Source organism: Peromyscus eremicus, chromosome 23, assembly GCF_949786415.1.
Source record: "Peromyscus eremicus chromosome 23, PerEre_H2_v1, whole genome shotgun sequence".
NCBI classification, from domain to species: Eukaryota; Metazoa; Chordata; class Mammalia; order Rodentia; family Cricetidae; genus Peromyscus; species Peromyscus eremicus.
The window spans coordinates 2,151,585-2,169,587 of record NC_081438.1 but is presented as its reverse complement, the minus strand read 5'-3'; the positions used below and the strand labels follow the sequence as shown (position 1 = coordinate 2,169,587).

Sequence of the window (18,003 nt, the reverse complement as noted above, 5' to 3'; positions counted from 1 at the left end):
GACCTGAGAAGGGCCTGGCAGCCTGGGAGGTGACCGCATGGGGATGGTCCGGGGACGGAGGCGTGGGAAGTGGCCTCCATGGGTCAGGAGCCGGGCTGAGGGCCGGGGAAGCCGGGAAGCTGCGGCCCTCCCCGCCCGGGTCGCACGCCCTCCCGCCCTCCCGCCCGCCCTCCCACCCGCCGGGAGCCCGGGCCCCGTTCGGCCTGCAAGACAGCACCCGATACCTGCGCTCAGCAGCCCCGCGATCACGCGCGGCCCCACCTCCCCCCGCCTCCAGGGGCCCGGCGATGACGTGCGAGTGCGGCGCGGGCTTGTGACGCCAGTGGCAGGGCGGCCGCTCTGGCGCGTGGTGGTGACGTCGGCGGCATGGCGGCGGTCGCGGCGGCGGCGGCGGTGCCGGAGCCCTGGAGCGCCGTGGCTCCGCGGAAGAAGCGCCCCGCGGGGAGGCGGCCGCGGCGGGACGAGGGGCGGGCCCGCGGGCCCCGAGCCGAGCCCGAGGCGGACGGCGAGGCTGTGCGGCGCCGCCTGCGGGAGGCCGAGTGAGTGCAGCGCCTGGAGTCCACTCCACCCTCAGTTTCCCCCAGTGGGTGTGCCAACCCGCTGGGAAGGCCGAGCTCCTCTCGGGTCGCAGTGTGTCGCAAGCTCTCGGTGAAGCTGCCATTTTTGCCGTGACTGCAGTTACAACAGCTTGCCATGCTGTGCCTCAGTTTGCCTTTTTTGAGATAGAGGTGGAAACCTTACGTAGGGTTGCTGAGAGGATTAGGTGATGTGTTGACCGTAAAGCCCTTCCTGGCACCTGGTAAGCTCCAGGGCCCGGATTTCCTGTTCATGTTGATTCTATGCCCTGTGTTGATTGTTTTCTTTAGTTGGTTGGTTTGGGTTTTCTTTATTTGAGGTTGAGGGGGGCGTGTGTCACGGTGCGTATGTGGAGATCAGAGGGCTATTCCTTTCACTGCGTGGATCAGGATGGTCAAACCCAGGTTGTCAGGTGGCAAGTGCCTTCACCCTATGAGCCATCTTCCCAGCTTCGGTTTTGGGTTTGTGATAGCTTAGGCTAGCCCAACAGGCCTGGAGCTGGAGGAGATTCTGCCTCTGTCTCTCCTAATGGTGTGATTACAGGTGTGGGCCACACCCCACATTGGCTGTTAACGGTATTGTAAGTCATGATTGCTACATGAACACAGTTCTCAACATTGGCATCAGTGATTTACTGAGCAGCTGCTGTGTGCACAGACTTTGGCATCCTACATGCTTCACAACCTTATTAGTATCTTGGGCACTCAATGAGACATACAGAGGTCATTGTTGCAGGCCCAGGCCTTGATGACTTCAAACCTCAACCTTTCCATTGCACTGGACTCTTCTACTGCATAACCATCTCCCCACAGCTTGGTCTGTACCTTCTTGGAGGGCACATAGACAGTGCCCACCATACACAGACTACTCCATGTTCTTGCCTTACTATAGTTGTGGTCTTGGAGGGCTGTGTTACAAACTTGGGTACCATTTCAGATGAGACTTCTGTGATGAGGGCACCAAGTTAGACTCACAAAGCAGTGGTGACCCAGAAGTTATCTCTGAACAGAAATCACTGGCCGAGTGGCCGAGGGGGCAGATAGAAGCCAGCAGGAATTCTACAGCCCCTAAAGATCAGTGAGATGAAGGTGGTCACTCCTGACTCCTGAGCATAGAGAATCTGATCCGGGACTACCTAGAGTTTCCAAAGAGCTTTAATGTAATAGGTTCTCCTTTCCCTTATGAGGAACGTAGGTCACCTTGGGGCAGTTCCTCTCCTCTCAGGGTCCCCTAAACACTGCCTCTGGCATATTTTAATTCTAGGCTGTGGGAACCAGTTGACTTGAATAAAGACCAGACCAGACCCTTGGATTTTCCCTTTTGGATTAAATTATAATGGAGGCGCTCTTTATGGAGTGCCTGCTGGGTAGCTCATTTAGTCCCTCCTGCTACTCTACAGTCTTGAAGGAAGGAAACTCCTATGAATAGAAAGGCTACATCCAAGGACTTCCCAGTATTCATTGAGCTGCTCTCAGCCAGGCCAAAGATGCAGAACAGACCCAGACCATCCCTGGGAAACCAGGGTCCTTTTTTATCCCAGCAGCCTGCATCCAGGCCATGGGTATGTCACTCAGTAAGGGCTGGTTCTACATTGGAGGGTCCTACATTCTCCATGTATCTGGCTCATGGCCAGGGCTAGGATGGCCCCAAAGAGAAGGGAGATGACCGTGCCATTTCTTCTCAGGGAGGACCTGCGGATCTCTGATTTCTGCAGTTCAGCACTGGGTGAGTATCATTGGGCATGGTAGGGTGGGTGGACAGAGGTGGGGTGGGGGTGAGGAGCAAGTGGCATGGGAGTGGAAGGAGGGCCTGCCTGAAGGTGGGCAAAGGACATTCTTCACTGAAGGGCATTTTGCTTCATGGCCTCGCTTTGATGTGTTCTAATGCTGACTTCCTCAGAGTTGTGTCTTTGGCACAGCTAAATCTGTGTGGAGATGGATATATGTGTGTGTGTGTGTGTGTGTGTGTGTGTGTGTGTGTGTATGTATATATATATATCGTATACATATATCATGTATATATATGTATATATATATATTGTGCAGTGTAGTTTTGTGAATTAAGTAAGATGGTAAGTCCTTGGCTGTCACACCGAAGGCAATAAATGCTGTTAGTCATTATCAGGATGGCTACATTTTATAATTATCCTGCTTTTCCCTTGATATTACAGGGAAGACCTTAATATGTCCTCAATACAGTGTGTGTCAGCATGGTTCCTTGTGAAAGACAGATGAAAAGACAGGTCACCTTAACACCTTGTATCAAAGGCTCCCATTTCAATCACTCAGTTGCATCTCCTCTGCAGGCTGCAGTCCCAGAGTTGGATTGTTAAATGAAAGGCAGCATCAAGCTGCTACCCAAAAAATGTTCTAGGGTTCTCCTCCCAGCAAGGACATAGACAGTTTCCTGTCCAGCCTTTCCTCACCTGGGGAACCTGTGCAAAGATAACTTTGCCACCTTGGTGAGCAAAAACAGCTTGCTTAGTGCTGGAACAAATAGCTTCTTTTTTTATGACAGTAACCTAAAAGGAGGGCTGGAGGTGGTGGAGACAGTGGTTTTGAACCTAGCACTCCATTCCCTTTGTAGAGATCATCAGCATCCTGCACACCTTTCAAGAGCTTCCGACAATCAGCACAAACGTCTCAGTCACGTGGTTTTAGATGTAAACCTTTTAACCCGCTCTTAGATTTGGGGCAGTAGAGTCCAGGATCCCACCTTCGGCAGCCTGGACAGTCTCAGGCAGCTTCACGCTGGGTGTTGAGGCCTGTTGCCCTTCTGTCCCGGCTCCAGGGGTCAGAGTGCATGCTCTGACCGCGTCTAGGGTAATGATCTTTCAGAAACCATCACCCAGTGTCTTAGAAAACAGCTGGAGCAGCTGCAGGGCCTAACGGAAGCCCTCGGAAGGCTGTGCCTCGGCTCATCACCTGGCGAGTCGGGAGAGCCCCTGGCCACGAGCACTTGCCCTGTGAAATGTGTGTGCTACGGCCTGGGGAACTTTGCCTCCTGCATCACTGCTCGGACCCAGCTCGCTTTTATGCTTCTCTTCCTGGAGAAGTGCCAGGTGAGCTTTGTGGTCTTCTCCTGCACCTGGTATGGTGGAGGTGTACCTGGAACTGACCAAAGCGGCCCTCCCTCTTCCCATCCAGATTCCCAGAAGCCGCTGCTGGGTCTATGACCCTCTGTTCAGCCAAGCTGAAGTTTCAGTACTTGCTTCCCTCGGGGTGACTGTCCTCAGTGAGAATGAGGTAGGTGTTTTCATCTCCTCCAGGCCACCCACCTCTGGCAGTGGACAGTGCCTCCCCTGGCCCCAGCATGCTGGCCTTCCTAGAGCCCATGGAAGCCCAGTAGTCAGTTTCATTTTAGACCCACCGTGAAAACCTGAATAAGCACCATGAACTAGTATTGGGTTTGCAAAACCCTTAAGTCTAGGGCTGGAGAGATGGTTCAGCTGTTAAGAGCACTGGCTGCTCTTAAGATTCCCAACACCCAGCCAGGCGCTAGTGGCGCACACCTTTGATCCCAGCACTCAGGAGATAGAGCCAGGCGGATCTCTGTGAGTTTGAGGCCAGCCTGGTCTATAGAGTGAGTTCCAGGAAAGGCGCCAAAGCTACACAGAGAAACCGGGGGGGGGGGGGGGGGGGGGGGGATTCCCAACACTCATGTGGAGGCTCACAAACATCTGTAACTCTAGTTCCAAGCACCTTGACCCTGCCCCTCCTGGCTTTGACAAGGTCTCTGGAGCCCAGGATGGTCTCAGCCTCATGATCCTGCTGCTTGAGCAGTGAGTGGGGAGACCCTGCAACACTCACTTCGGACCAGCCTTTGAGTGCTGGCTTTGTACAGGGCAAATGAGCGAGGCCTGAGGCGCCTCGAAGCTGTAGGGACCAAGCTGAGCAGCAAGGTTAGCGTGTGCACCGAGAGCCTCGAGGGCTGTGTCCAAGACCACAGCAGCTCCTGTGGAGGCAACCACAGGAAACCAACATGCTGGTGCCTGACAGAAGGGAAGCTGTGGGGAGAGGGAGGTGTGGCCAGACAGCTGTTAAGGGGTGACTGACCCCACTGTGAAGAGGATCTGCAGTGATCCAGGGTTCTGGAATGTAGGACATGGGGACAATCATCACATGGCATAAAGTGAGTTTGGGTTCCTTTCCTGTACAGCCATCTAGCTCCCATTTACATCACTCACAGCCATGCCACCGAAGAGTTAGGCTTTGCACTCAGCTCCTTAGCACCCATTCTGTTTCCACAGGAAGGCAAGCACAGTATCCAAGGCCAGCCCACTGTCTTCTACATGCCACACTGTGGTACAGCTCTGTACAACAATCTGCTGTGGAGCAACTGGTCCGTAGATGCCCTTTCCAGGATGGTCATCATTGGGAACAGTTTCCGAGGCCTCGAGGAAAGGTAAGCCAGACCCACCTGCAGGCAGAAAGGCTTTCCCCTTAAGGAACTGGGTAAAAGGTTTAAGGCAAATGCCAAACCCTGGGTCCAGCTTAAAGCACTTAAGGAATCTGCAAATCATTTCCTCTTCTTGGGGACAATATGTTTGAGCAGCCATGTTTTTCAAGTGCAAAGACCTACTTCGCAGTGCCTGGCTGTGCCACCCTGTGCCACCTTCTTCCCTGTGACCGCCTGCTGGGGCATCTCATTCCACATCCGCCAACCCTTTCTGAGCTCACCTCATTTAAAGAACCATCCATATACTTCCTAATTGTGTATATATATTTTTATTTCTAGGTTGTTGTCGAGGATTCTGCAGAAAAATTATGCCTACATTGAGAAGGTATCTGACGGAGTAGCCGGGTAGGGGGTGGGGATGCAAAGCCACACTCCCCATTGCTGTTTCTGAGCACACAAAGCATAATGTACTGGCAGGGCCTTCCCTGGAGTCAGTCAGTGCCCAATTCCCTTCATTCTTGGGGTGAGTCCAGCATTCCATTGCCTTTGGGACTGAAAAGCATTGAAATACAAATCCCCATTTCGTATTTTCAAAAGGACAATGGGGTGGACAGTGAAGGGAAAGGTACGGCAGGAGAGCAGGGTCATGCCTAATGGCTGTGTCTGGACCCTCTGCTCAGATTCTGAAAAGCCTGGAGGAGCTGCCACTGCCTCAGACTCCGCAGTACATGGATACTTTTAACGACATCTCCGTCCACTGGTTCCCTCTCCTGAAGCTGGAGAGACTGCCCAGGGACCTGTGGGCATCTCAGGAAGAGCCTGATTACCAGGACTGTGAGGACCTGGAGATCATCAGGAAACAGACAGACTGAGCTCAGCTGGTGTGGTGGGCAGTACCTGCCGCCTGGGCCAGGAGCCATGGTGCAGACCATGCCATCTCCTGTGCCAGGCCAGGAATACAGCCCAGGCTGGTGAAATCACATCACATCCTGCCCTGGTGGCCGGGTCTCCCAAATAGAGACATTATTTGTAAAGTCGGTTTAAAGTGCTGTTTATTCACGCCTGTCCGGTGCAGGGCTCTGAGGTCTACTTGGCCATGTCTATGAGGCTCTGCAGGGAGGTGGGCACCCACGTCTTCTCGCCCTGCACGAACACCACGCCCCGGTCGATGTAGATGACGATACGGCCAAAGGTGTAGAGCTGCTTGCCCTCGTGCCGCTTGCCGATGACAGGCATGAACACGATGTTGTGCTCCTCCGCCTTGGTCTCAATGAGGTCCTTGAAGTTCATGGGCACGGAGCTGGCAGCCACACCGATGCCCCTCTGAGCCATGTTCTCAGCCTCACGGCGCTCCTGCATGGCCTCATACTGGAAGTCCTTCCTGCGCTCTGTGTGGGTGAGGTAGGCAATGTTCTCTCGCGCACCTGGCTGCATGTAGGCACCTGAAAGAAGGGAGCGCGGTGAGGAGAGGTGACCCCATCATGCATTATGATGGCACGGTACATGGGACTCACCGAGGCAACTCTGCCTAAGGACCCAGACCCTAATCCATGATCACTGTGTGCTTGGAGACAGTACCACAAAATTGGTCTGGGAGCTTGTAACTAATATCAAATATCAGACGCAAACCTGTATCAGATGAGATGTGGGCCCAGAGGTGGCCACCATCCACAAGACTACCTCATAGTCTAACATGGCTACTGAGGCCCCTGCCCTCAAAGAATGGAAAACGGGGGTTGGAGAGATAGCTCATTGGTTAGGAGTATGTCTTATGCTTGCAGAGAATCCAGTTTGATTCCCAGGACTCACTTCAGCTGGCCCAAAACTATCTTAACTCCAGATCCCTGGGATCTGATACCCTCTTCTGGGTCCCCGGCACTGCACTCGTGTGTACAACAGCCCCCTCCAGACACAAACATAACCACAAAAATTTAAATTTAAAAAAAAAAAAAAAGGAAACTATAGGGAGCAAGAGTATGGCTACTTGAAGGATCATGTGGTGACCCAAATGCTAAGTTGTGAGAAGTACAGGGAAAGAATTCTGGAAACGTGGTCTGGGGTGGACGAGGTGGAGATGGGTTAAAGGAGATAGCAACTCCCATTCCAGCTGCCACCCCGGAGCCACGTAGCCCTCCATAAGCACTGGGCCTCACCAAGAGCTAACACACAGCAAGGTGAGGCCCGTATTGTGTATAAAGTTTAAGTGGCAACACTCTTGCTCCTGCTATGAACCCCTTCAGTCCACTTAGAGCTCAGCAATGTGACCTTTGCAACACAGAAGCCCTGGGCCTCCACAGCAAGCAATGATACACAAGGACCCAGCTGCCAAGTGCCACAGACATGCACACAGCCATTGTAGCCCATGAAGTAGGCACCAACACTGTCAAACACGGCATCGCTTGGAAAGCGGAGCACCAATGTCTGCACAGCAGTGTGGGAAACCTGCCTGGAGTCAGACCCAATGCCTGTCGGCCTCTATAAGTAGCTGAGTCCACTGGACACTGTCCAGGGAGTGAAGTTACGCTTGGGGTGGCCTCACAGAAGACAATGTTTAGGGACCAGGTCCAGGACATCCCCACAGGAGCCCCACTCACCCACGTTGGAAGACACGGCCCTGTTCATGATGTCAAGTGCTTCGTTGAACTTGTCCTTGACGGAGGGATGTGCCAGCACCTGGTCTGAGAACATGGATTTCCAGCCCAGGTACCACTTGGTGATCTCCTCGTAATTGGGGCTGTTGCTGAGCCAGGAGCACAGCACCTGCAAAGGACACAGGACTCTGAGCCAGTGGCCACACACTGGAAAGACGCTGGCCCCCAGCGGTGGGAGCAGTGTCCCCAGGGCCATCTGCTGTATGCAATGCTGTTCCTCCCCACAGCCTGCACTACAGGCTCACAGAGCTGCAGCATCTAGCAGTTACTAGTAGAATCTGGAGCCAGCCTGTGGCCTGCACGTGCTGACCCTTAATCTCCACATCTCCAGACAGATTCTGTGAGGAGCTGAGGTGAGGCCGTATCATGCCCAGACAGCAATGGGCACTGAGGACTCTGAGGCTCTCGCCACCCCACCATGTCCCTCCTGGACCACACAACGCACCTGAAGCCACTTGGGGAAGAAATGCTTCTCCAGCAGCCCCACCAGGCTGGAGACAGAAATCATCCCTTCCCAGTCCATCACCCAGTAGAAGGCGTCCATATGCTGCTGGTGGGGGTTGATGACGAGCTCACCCAGGCACATGCCTGCAAGAGAGATGGTCCCTGGCTCAGCTTCCACAGTGCAGTCACGGAAGCACAGGGTGCTATCCAGCACTCTTCCGTCTCTGGTCAGATCCTTCCTTCCACCCCAGGATTCATAAGCACTTAAGAAGCCAGTGGCTTTCTGGCCTCGTCAGGAAAACCACAAGGCACAGAGAGCCCAGAGTCGTCACTCAGACCTTGGTCACAGTGGTGGAGAAACATCAGGAAGGCCCTGGTTCCATTCCCCTTCCACCTCTGCCAAAGCAGTACACCCGGTGGTAGAACACTGAGCAAACCCCAAGTGGCCCACATGTCCCCATCTCCTTACCCAGCTTGGGCACAATGTTCCTGAGCATGAAGGCCTCCCAGGACCCGGGGGTGAGGACCTCTTTCCAAGGCTGCAGGATGAGCTTGGCTGAGGCATCACTGGGGTGCCACTTCTGCAGCGCGCTGGACAGCTTGCTGCGGACAGGGGAGTAGAGCGGCTCCAGGCGGGCCTGCATGAGGGGCAGCCACGGATGGATCCACGAATGGATGGGAACAGTGTCTGTCAAGGGGTTCCAGTTGTCCACCTGCAGGATGAACGGAGGAGGATGAGCAGTGCGGACAGTTCATGACACACCAGTGCCGTCCTTAGGAAAGAGGTGTGTGTGTCCTGACCAAGGGCCACAGTCCTTGATATGTGTGTGGAGGGCAAGATCCACCATGGAGGTAAATGGCAGGCATTGTGTACTCGAGGTCCCTCCACAGAGAAAAAAAAAAAAAAAACACTCATGCCACCGACTCCAACCTCAGCATGGCTCAAGGTTCACTGAAGGCACTGAGGAAATGAACTCCCTCTTGAGGGCGGTAGGAAGGGGGCACTGGGGACACCGGCCGTGTTAACAGAGTCCTCCAATCCCAGCAGTCTAGTGGCAGAGGTGCTAAGTGATAAGAGACAGCCAGAGCTCTGTCCTACCTCCTTCTGCAGCTTGGGGAAGATGAGCTGGTCCAGGATATTGTCCAGGATCCACACAGGGATGATGTGTGCCCAGCTGTCCAGGAAGTCCACCATCGGGTCGCAGTTCCTGGGCTGCCACTGGGCGACAACATTCCGAACAAAAGGCATCCAGACCTCCCACATGAGCCTGTGAGAGGCAAGGGCAGCTGGTCAGCCAGTGTTGGCTTCAAAGTGTGCCACCCACAGACCCACTCGGGCTCCCGTGATGCCTTGGCTCTGGGCCTTGGGCTCCTCAGTGGTGCCACGCACTGACAGAGCTGCCACAGGACCATGTGGGCTAATGGTGTCAGCACAGGGTATGACGTGCTTTCCCACCAAGAGCCTCTGTTCACACATCTCACACTCGGGGTCACCTCTGCCTTCTCCATGCTGCCTCATTCTCGGTTCTCACTAGTACCCTGCACTGCCACCTGCCTTTCCAGACTGTGGGGCAAAGTTGCTCATGGTCCTCCCAGGGTCAGCCCAGCTCCTGGACGCTCAGGATGTAATACATGTGAGCGAGCATGCCTTCAACCCCCAGAGCAGTGCCAGCGTGGAGCAGAGTCAAGAGGAGCCTTTAGCAGAATTCCTGCTCCTCGGGCAGGCAAGGGGACACGGTGGGGTGGGGCCCCTGGCACCTGTGGAAGGCGTCTGAGGACAGGTCCTGGCTGCTGTGAGACAGAAGTTGGTCGTTCTCCAGGAGGCTCTTCCACTTGGAGATGATCTGGGTGCCATAGCTGCCATCCTGCAGAACAGTGACATCATCATCATCATCAGCCTTCCCACCTCAGTAACCAGGACCAAGCTGCAGGCTGCACCCCAGCTCACCTCGAGGGGGTGCCAATCCTTGAAGTAGTCCTTCACAAGTGGGTAGACGATGGCCACAGCAAGATCGGCTCGGTCCGCCAGGCGGTACTCCTCATAGTACTTGTCCTGCAGTGTCTCAAAGATGCGGGCACACTCATCCAGCGTGAGGGGGTCAGTGCCATGGGGCTGCATGCGGCGCTCACACTCCTCCACCAGGGCTAGCACCTTGCTCAGGTTGGAGATGACACGCTCCTCGTGTGCTAGGACCTCAGCGGTCTTCTCAAGCTCGTGGGACAGGCTGACCACCATGTCCCGCTCATACTGCAGCTGACGGTCACTCTGGATGATCTCCTGCTCTGTGCGCTCAATGAGCAGCTGCAGGTTGTGCTCCAGCTCGGGCAGCGCAAAGCCTGGCACCTTGGCTTCCTTGCCAGCTGTGGGGGGCAGCTGCGCCAGCAACGGCAGCCCCTCATCGGGCACGCTGTGCTTGTGGCTGATCTGGCTGTAACTGTAGTACACCTTCTGCTCCCGGCCTGTCATGTCGATCACCTTGGAAAGAGTGGCAGGGTGCCACCTGTCAGCCCCCACTGCAGGGAGAGAGGACGCTGGCCAAGTATCACGAGCCCTGCTAGTGGACAGAGCTGCCTACCACAGGCTGGAGCTGTCACACCACACTACCTCATACGGAACCATGACGGGCAGCTGCCCCACTGCTGTCCATCACCGAGGGGGAGGCCACCCCCCCATCCCAGCTGTCCCAAACTTCTCACTTCATTCACAACTACGACAACCCTGACACCTGTGGACCAGTCGGAACCCCAAGTCAGAAGTCCTTAAAGGAGAGGTCTTTCTCCAGGCTCCCAGCCAGTCAGCACGCCTTCCCTACCTGCTTGCTGCACTCCCAGGAGCCCTCTCCTGGGTCTCAAGGGGAGCAAAGTTTACCTACAAATGTACCTACAGAGAACCCAAAACAAAGCAAAGGAAGCTGCAGGCTGAAGAGCGGCCCCAGGGTTAGGAGCTATGCTCACCGCGGTGGTCTGCATGGGGAGGTGGTCTGCATGGGGAGGTGGTCTGCATGGGGAGGCAGGGCCTGGCATGTTCTATGCTTGCTGAGTACTTTCTCCTAGAACTGTTACTGAACTTACTGGGCATGAGCTCCAGACGGATAGGAGCACTGTGCGCTTGCCCTAACCACTGTTGTGCCATGAAGGGCCAGAAGAACTGGACTGAGAAGCGGTCATGCACTAGAATCCCAATGTCAGGAGGTGTGGGGAGGACTGAGTATTTGAGGCCAGCCTGAGCTAAGAATTCTAGGCCAACCTGGGTTACATGGTGATATTCTGTCTTGGGAAAGAGAAAAGGAAGCAACACACACACACACACACACACACACACACACACACACACACACCAGTAACCTAGTTATCAGACCTCAGAGGATGGACGGGGACCGATGTGAAGCCCTCATACCTTGACCTGAGACAGCTCCTTCTGAGGCGCTGTGAGCTTCTTGCTGATCCTACCCTTGGCCTTCAGCTCCTCCACAGTCTTGTAGGAGTACTTTGGCTTCTTCTTGCTCCCACTGGGGTCTTTCCTCCACTGGCTCAGCTCCTTCTGAAACTCCTGAGGCAGAGGGATGCAGAGAGTGAGAACAGGAGGAGCCTCTTCCACAGCATCCAGGACCAAGGCCTTGCCTGGACCACCTAGCACCACTTCCCAGCACCCCTGTACAGCACAGGCGTGAGATGCCAAGGCAGGTGCCCCGGGGGGAAGGGCAAAGCTCTGCTGGTCCTCACTGACTCATGCAGAACTCAGAAACAGCACAAAGGATTAGAAAGCACTGGCCCCACCTGGCAGAGCCCCACAGGAGACGGTGAGCAGAGGGCAGCCTGAGCGAGGGCACGCCCACCCTCAAGTCAGTGCCGTGACTGCCGTTTCTCACACGGCTTTAACCTGTTGTTCCTTCCAAGTGTCCAGAGTTGCAGCTGTGCAGGAATCACGGCACCCGGTCTCCTGCAGGGCTGTCTCTGAGCTGAGCCCACTCTGCAGTCAGACCACCACAGCGCAGCATGCCAGTGCCCACCCCGTCCACCTCACACACACTCTGCCACTGGCTGCACACTGAGCCCCCAGCAGGGCCTGCCACACAAACAGGTGTGTGGTGACACCCAAAGGCCATCAGAACACACAGCCCATGAGTAACCGCTGTCTGGAATGGTCCAAGCCACAAGCCACCCATATGGCTGCCTTCTCAGTACCTCTTCAGCCTCCTCCTCCGAGTCGGCCACGGGGAAGTCCTGCAGAGACTGAGTGGTCCGCTCTGAGCCGTAGGCCCCCACAGCCCCTTTGCCTTTTCTCTGTTTGGCTTCAATGGGGTTGATGATACCTGAGCAAGGACAGGTGAAAGACAGACACACTTTTCAGATCTTGGCAACCCATGTGAAGACACCACTAAGAGAACACCCCCTACTCCTCTTCCCACAGCACACCACTACTCAGGGCAGGACCCTGTGCTCAGGACAGTGCCATGGCCCTGGGACGTGAGGAGTAACATCACTTCGTAACATGCAGCCTGTGGATGAGTGGGAAACAGACTACTTCTGAGGATTCAGCCCTATGCACTGTCCACTGCCAGCATTCAGAAGCCTGTGTGTCAAGTAACTCAGGAGCTGACTGGCTGAAAGACAGCTGTGGACTGGTAAGGGGCTCACACAGCCTGCAATTAACGTTTGTAACATGGCTAAGCCCTGGAAATAAACACACAGCATTTTCATGAGGATTCCTGCTGCTCCCAGGTTTTCCTTCCATTTCCCCCTCAGCTCTGTTAGAACCTCACAGATGCTCTGCCATCCTCTTCCCAGCATTCTCAGCACTACTGAGATGAACGTGGGTGGCCCCGGGTGCAAATTACACCGGACCCAGTCCCTGCTGGAAAAGACCAAGTTCTTGCTCCTCGTGGCTCCGGGCCAAGGTAATGAGCTGTGTGTGCCAGGGGCTGTTTCTCAATGGGGATGGTGTGGGAAACACGGTTCTAGTCAGCCAGCAGCAGGCACATCAGCTGGTGAAGGCCGCCATGCTGCATACTGACCTAGCTGGTGCCGAGTTGCTGACCGAGAAAGACTACAGCAGGGAGGACAGAGCTGAGCCTCAGAGCCCAGCAGCCTCACATAAACGGTCACTTGGCAGGCCACAGGGAGCGGAGGACACAGCTTTAAGACCTCACACAGCCCCAGAGGCAGCTGGGAAGCAGCCCAACTCCTGCCGGGCAAAATCTGGAGTTCTCAGTGAAACTGTCCGAGTCTGGAATATTTGCAGTTATTTGCAGCCACTTTAGACCCTAATACTTTCCTTCCCACTTAAGCAGCTACTTCATTCTGAGAAAGCCAGGCAGCTGGGGGCACAAGTGGCCACGCTGCCAAACCCAGCTGCAGAGTTAACAGCTATTTTGTTTGGTTTTGACTTTAAGCATCCTTCCCAGGGCCTGATCCACTGAGATCACGCCATACTTGACAGGCTCCCTAGAGGGAAGAGGCAGATGAGGTGAGCCCCCCCCCCCCAACACCCACTCCTCCTAGGCCACAGCCTCACCTTGTGCGTTCTTCCCCAGGCCCCGCCCGGGGACATAGCCCATCTTCTGCAGCAGCTTCTGCCCAATCCCCTTTGTGTGTCTCTCCCAGCTGCCAAAGTCCATGAAGGACTTGGTTCCTCCGGCAAAGCCTTTCTGGCTGGGCTTAAAATTGCCGCCCTGTGAAGAAGGCAAGATGAGCGAGGGTGAGAGAGAAACACAGAACAATACAAGGGACTCAAGCCAACGAGAGGACAGCCTGCAGCTACAGTGCATTATGAAAAGCTGTACGTGGACCCACAGGGGCAGCACACACATGGGTGCCCGCTGGGCTTCTCTCTGTCGAGGAAGCCTCTGCACTGGTGACCTCTGAGGGGTACCCCTGGAGACTCCCCTGCAGGACCTACCGTCTTCAACTTCTTTGGTCCCAAATCCTTTGGAAAGTCCTCCTGCTTTGCGGGCTTCTCATCATCCTCAGAGTCCTCAGAGTCCACTTCCTCAGCCGCCCCTTTCTTGAGCCCTGCGCTGATGAAGTTGACGGGCGCAGAATAGTCTCGGGCCCTGCAGACAGACCCAAATCCCCCAAGGCTATAGAGAACACCTCTGCAGCACGCTGTCCTGGGAACTGCTCAGAAGAGAACACCTTAGAGAGAGGGCCTTCACGGGATCCACTTTAAAGCATAATATGTTTACTTATGTCCAAACACCAAAAAGGACTCAAAACTGGCCTCCAGCAATCTTATGTTTAACAAAACAGTATCTCTGTGTGTGGTTACGCACATGACTGTGTGAGTGTACAAGGAGCCAAAAGCATAGATCCCTTGAAGGTGAAATTATAGGCAGTTGTGAGCTGACGGGCTGGGGCCAAACTCAGGTCTGCAAGAGCAGGATTCGATCTTAACTGCTGAGTCTTCTTCCAGCCCACATTTAACATTTATGGGGTCTGTTCAATTTGAATCTGTAGCTGAAGATTTGTCATTATCAATAGTTGATTATAAATTCAAAGTAAGATGTAATAATGTTACTTCCCTTTGACCCTTTTAAAATGGTATTACCGTTGTGTTTGTGATGAGGCCTGTGTGCCTTGACAAGCATATAACAGTCAGAGGACAGCTGTATGGAGCAGTTCTTTCTCTTCACTGTTCATGCAGGATCTGGTGCCTGAACTCAGCCAGCCAGGCTCGAGAGGCAGTGGCAAGCACCTGGACTTGCTGAGCCACCCCACTGGGCCTCCCTTCACAACTGAAAAGACTGCTTTTAGCTTGAGAGTCGTAAAGCACTTACCTAGCATGCATGTGGCCCCAGGTCCAATTCCCAGCAACACACACACAGCATTTGTTTTAGATAACATTTCAAGTGTGAAAATCAAACAGATAGATAAAATCCTAGCTGGGTGGTGGTAGTGCACACCTTTGATCCCTGTGAGTTCGAGACCAGCCTGATCTACAGAGGGAGTTCCAGTACTGCAAGGGCCATACAAAGAATCCCTTTCTTGGGGGGGGTGGGGGGGGTGGAGTGGGGATGGGGATTCCAAGTATAATTAAAAAATTCTGAGAGTCATCAAGTGTGGGGACACATGCTTTTTTTGTTGTTTTTCCTTTGGTTGTGAGACAGTGTCTTACTGTGTAGCCCAGGCTGTACCACCACAGTCTTACTATGTAGCCCAGGCTGTACCACCACAGTGTCTTACTGTGTAGTCCAGGCTGTACCACCACAGTGTCTTACTGTGTAGCCCAGGCTGTACCGCCACAGTGTCTTATTGTGTAGCCCAGGCTGTACCACCAGTGTCTTACTGTGTAGTCCAGGCTGTACCACCACACTGTCTGTCTTACTGTGTAGCCCAGGCTGTACCTCCACAGTGTCTTACTATGTAGCCCAGGCTGTACCGCCACAGTGTCTTAGTATGTATGTAGCCCAGGCTGTACCACCAGTGTCTTACTATGTAGCCCAGGCTGTACCACCACACTTGCCCTGTGGACCTGTCACTTTCTACCTTTGTCTCAGCCGACAGTCTTTTCCAGAGTGAGCTTCCCTAGCCTCCCTGTCCTTCAGGACCTGTGAGGATGCTCCTGACCAGGGCACGCTTCCAAAGCTGCCGTGCCTGTGGTGACTAGCACGCCTCTCTCCATACGCAGCTGTACTCTTAACACACCCATTACTGAGGAGGAACCTGCCACTCCCGCTCAACAACACACAGCAAGACGCTGGAGCTACAGGACTCAATAAGGCCAAGGGAAGAGTCTTCTGGGGGAGCCTCCCCGACCCTCTAGAGCCAGGACATGCAGCCCAGCAGACAGTACCGTTTGCCTCCAAAGCTGGGCCTCTCCTCGTCCGAGTCACGCTCAGCCCACACCCCATAGGTGGCCTCCTCCTTGGTCTGCCAGTGACGCTGCCGGTTGGGGTTGAACTCATTCTGGAGATCCCAGTCTGTGATCTCAAAGTTCTCACGCTCGTCGTCGTCATCATCCAGGTGGCCTTCCCCGTCCCGGTACAAGTGGGACAGCGACATAGCCGGTCACTAAAGGAAGGGGGACAAGAAGAGCACTGTGAAAACCTAGGGCTAGCTGAAGATTTCCCCGGGAATCTCTACTCCTGTTTCCTCCAAAGGAAATCCCATTAGCCTCATGCTACTACTCAATAAAGTAGCCATTAACACAGGACAAAGTGACCAGCCCTTCAACAAGTGAAAGAAGTCAGTCCCAGCAGTCTACTCAGGTCTAACAACCCACACTGCCATGGCCTTGTCAGAGTCAAACATCACACACGAGTGCCACAGGAAAGAAGTAACAGCTCTGTGTTATTACCTTAGAAACCAAGCCTTCTCGGTTTTCCAGGAAAGGGTTATATCTAGCCGATTTGGAGTCCCAGGGAAACTTCCGAACGTCTTCTGAAATACTGTTTCATGAGACTGAATGACAGTGTAACACTCAGGTTTTCTCTCCCAAACCCGAGCAGCGTCTGAGGTAATGGAAGGCTGCAGTCTTTACGAGTGATACTTCAAAGTCGCACCTATAGAGTGTGGGATAAACAAACTGTTCTACCCAGGAATCTATTCAGCCATCTCTCTCTCTAACTGCATCGGTGGCTACAGTCAGTTTCAGAAGGAGCTTGTAAGAACTGATCAAGGTGGCACTTTAGAAAAGACAACACCATTCCCCCACTCCTCCCACCCCATCCCACCACCCCACCAGGGTCTATCTCTGTAAATTCAAAGTCAGCTTGGTCTACATAGTGAGTCCCAGGTCAGCCAGGGCCACACAGTGAGACCTGGTCTCAAAACAAACAAAATAACAAAAACTGAACTCCCAGTAGGTACTTAAAAAACAGCGTCCTCACCTGGTGGTGTTGGCACACATGCCTTTAATCCCAGCACTTGGGAGGCAGAGCCAGACGCATCTCTGTGAGTTCCAGGCCAGCCTGGTCTACAGAGCAAAATCCAGGACAGGCACCAAAACTACACAGAGAAACCCTGTCTTGAGAAACCAAAAGAAAAAAACAAAACAAAACGAAAAAATCCAGCATCCTCATCAGGCCAAATGGCACATCCCTCTAACCCCAGCACTCAGGAAGCGGAGAAAAGCAGATCTCTGTGAGTTCAAGGCCATCCTGGTCTACTGAGAGAGTTCCAGGACAGCCAAGGATACATAAGAGAAACCCTGTCTCCAAAAACCGGAAGGAACGAAGGATGGATGGATGGATGGATGGATGGATGGATAAAATCAGGAACACTTAAACCACAGCCCACCTCTACCAGCGCCTCTGTGCGTGGTTATCACACGCGTGGATACAACATACAAAAACCCCAGCACGGTACATTGCACACTAACTTCCTCAGTACGTGAGGCCACCGTGTTCAGCTGCACCACTGCCTGACAGCGGTCTTCCGTACAGCGAGATCTGGACCTCCTCTGGCCCGGTGGAACTGCTTAGAAGTTACAAAGGTCTCCCTGCTCCGCCTCACTAAGCACCGGTTAACCGCAACAAGTTCCAACCTCAGCTACGAGTGCACGTTGAGTGCAAAGCCCTCAAAGGAGGCAGGGAGCCCTGGACCCACCGGATTACAACACAGACGCCTCCCCAGCACAGAGGTGGTAAGAAGCCCACAGCGGTCAGCAGACGCTCACAACACGAACGCGATTATTTAGTGTCAGCATCGGGACGCCGGCGGGTCCCGCAGCGGGCAGAGCTGGAGACCGGGCCGCAGGGAGGCCGCGGGGCCTTCGCCGCAGGGGATCAGCCCGCGCTCCCAGGACGCCACCCGCGACCCCGCCGCCCGCTCACCTCGAGGGTTCGGCGATCGCGGTCCACAAGGCTTTCGCCCAGCGTCCGAGAGCCTGCGAGGAGCCCGCCAGCAGAAACCCGGATGTAGCCCTGCCGGCGCGCCGGAATGACGTCTCCCAGCGGCGGAAATGGCGCGCTGTTGCCCCGGCAGCGACTTAACG

General features: G+C 54.4%; 2 protein-coding genes across 2 annotated transcripts; one reads left to right on the top strand and one right to left on the bottom strand.

Annotated features, from left to right (window-relative positions):
- Positions 1-366: 366 nt before the first annotated feature.
- Positions 367-5,992, top strand: Srrd (SRR1 domain containing). Its single transcript, XM_059249043.1, is given in 9 exon segments — positions 367-539; positions 2,261-2,301; positions 3,414-3,637; positions 3,723-3,821; positions 4,826-4,980; positions 5,314-5,359; positions 5,655-5,843; positions 5,845-5,940; positions 5,942-5,992. Coding segments are annotated over 9 exon segments (1,074 nt in total).
- On the bottom strand, positions 5,288-17,954 carry Tfip11 (tuftelin interacting protein 11). Its single transcript, XM_059249042.1, has 14 exons — positions 17,843-17,954; positions 16,366-16,570; positions 15,862-16,079; positions 13,969-14,122; positions 13,585-13,741; positions 12,255-12,382; positions 11,467-11,619; positions 10,018-10,545; positions 9,828-9,934; positions 9,169-9,337; positions 8,539-8,782; positions 8,071-8,213; positions 7,569-7,734; positions 5,288-6,416 (listed from the first exon to the last, which is right to left on the bottom strand). The coding sequence occupies exons 3-14, from the start codon at positions 16,068-16,070 to the stop codon at positions 6,061-6,063; spliced, it is 2,514 nt and encodes an 837-aa protein (XP_059105025.1). The 5' UTR covers positions 16,071-16,079; positions 16,366-16,570; positions 17,843-17,954; the 3' UTR covers positions 5,288-6,060.
- Positions 17,955-18,003: the final 49 nt, after the last annotated feature.

Excerpts from the sequence above, each read along its gene's own strand:
- Tfip11 (XM_059249042.1), bottom strand. The coding sequence starts at position 16,070 with ATGTCGCTGTCCCACTTGTACCGGGACGGGGAAGGCCACCTGGATGAT. Across the intron at positions 14,123-15,861 it reads CCCAGCTTTGGAGGCAAACG|GGCCCGAGACTATTCTGCGC; the intron begins GTACTGTCTGCT and ends GTCTGTCTGCAG. Across the intron at positions 7,735-8,070 it reads TCTTCCCCAAGTGGCTTCAG|GTGCTGTGCTCCTGGCTCAG; the intron begins GTGCGTTGTGTG and ends TGTCCTTTGCAG.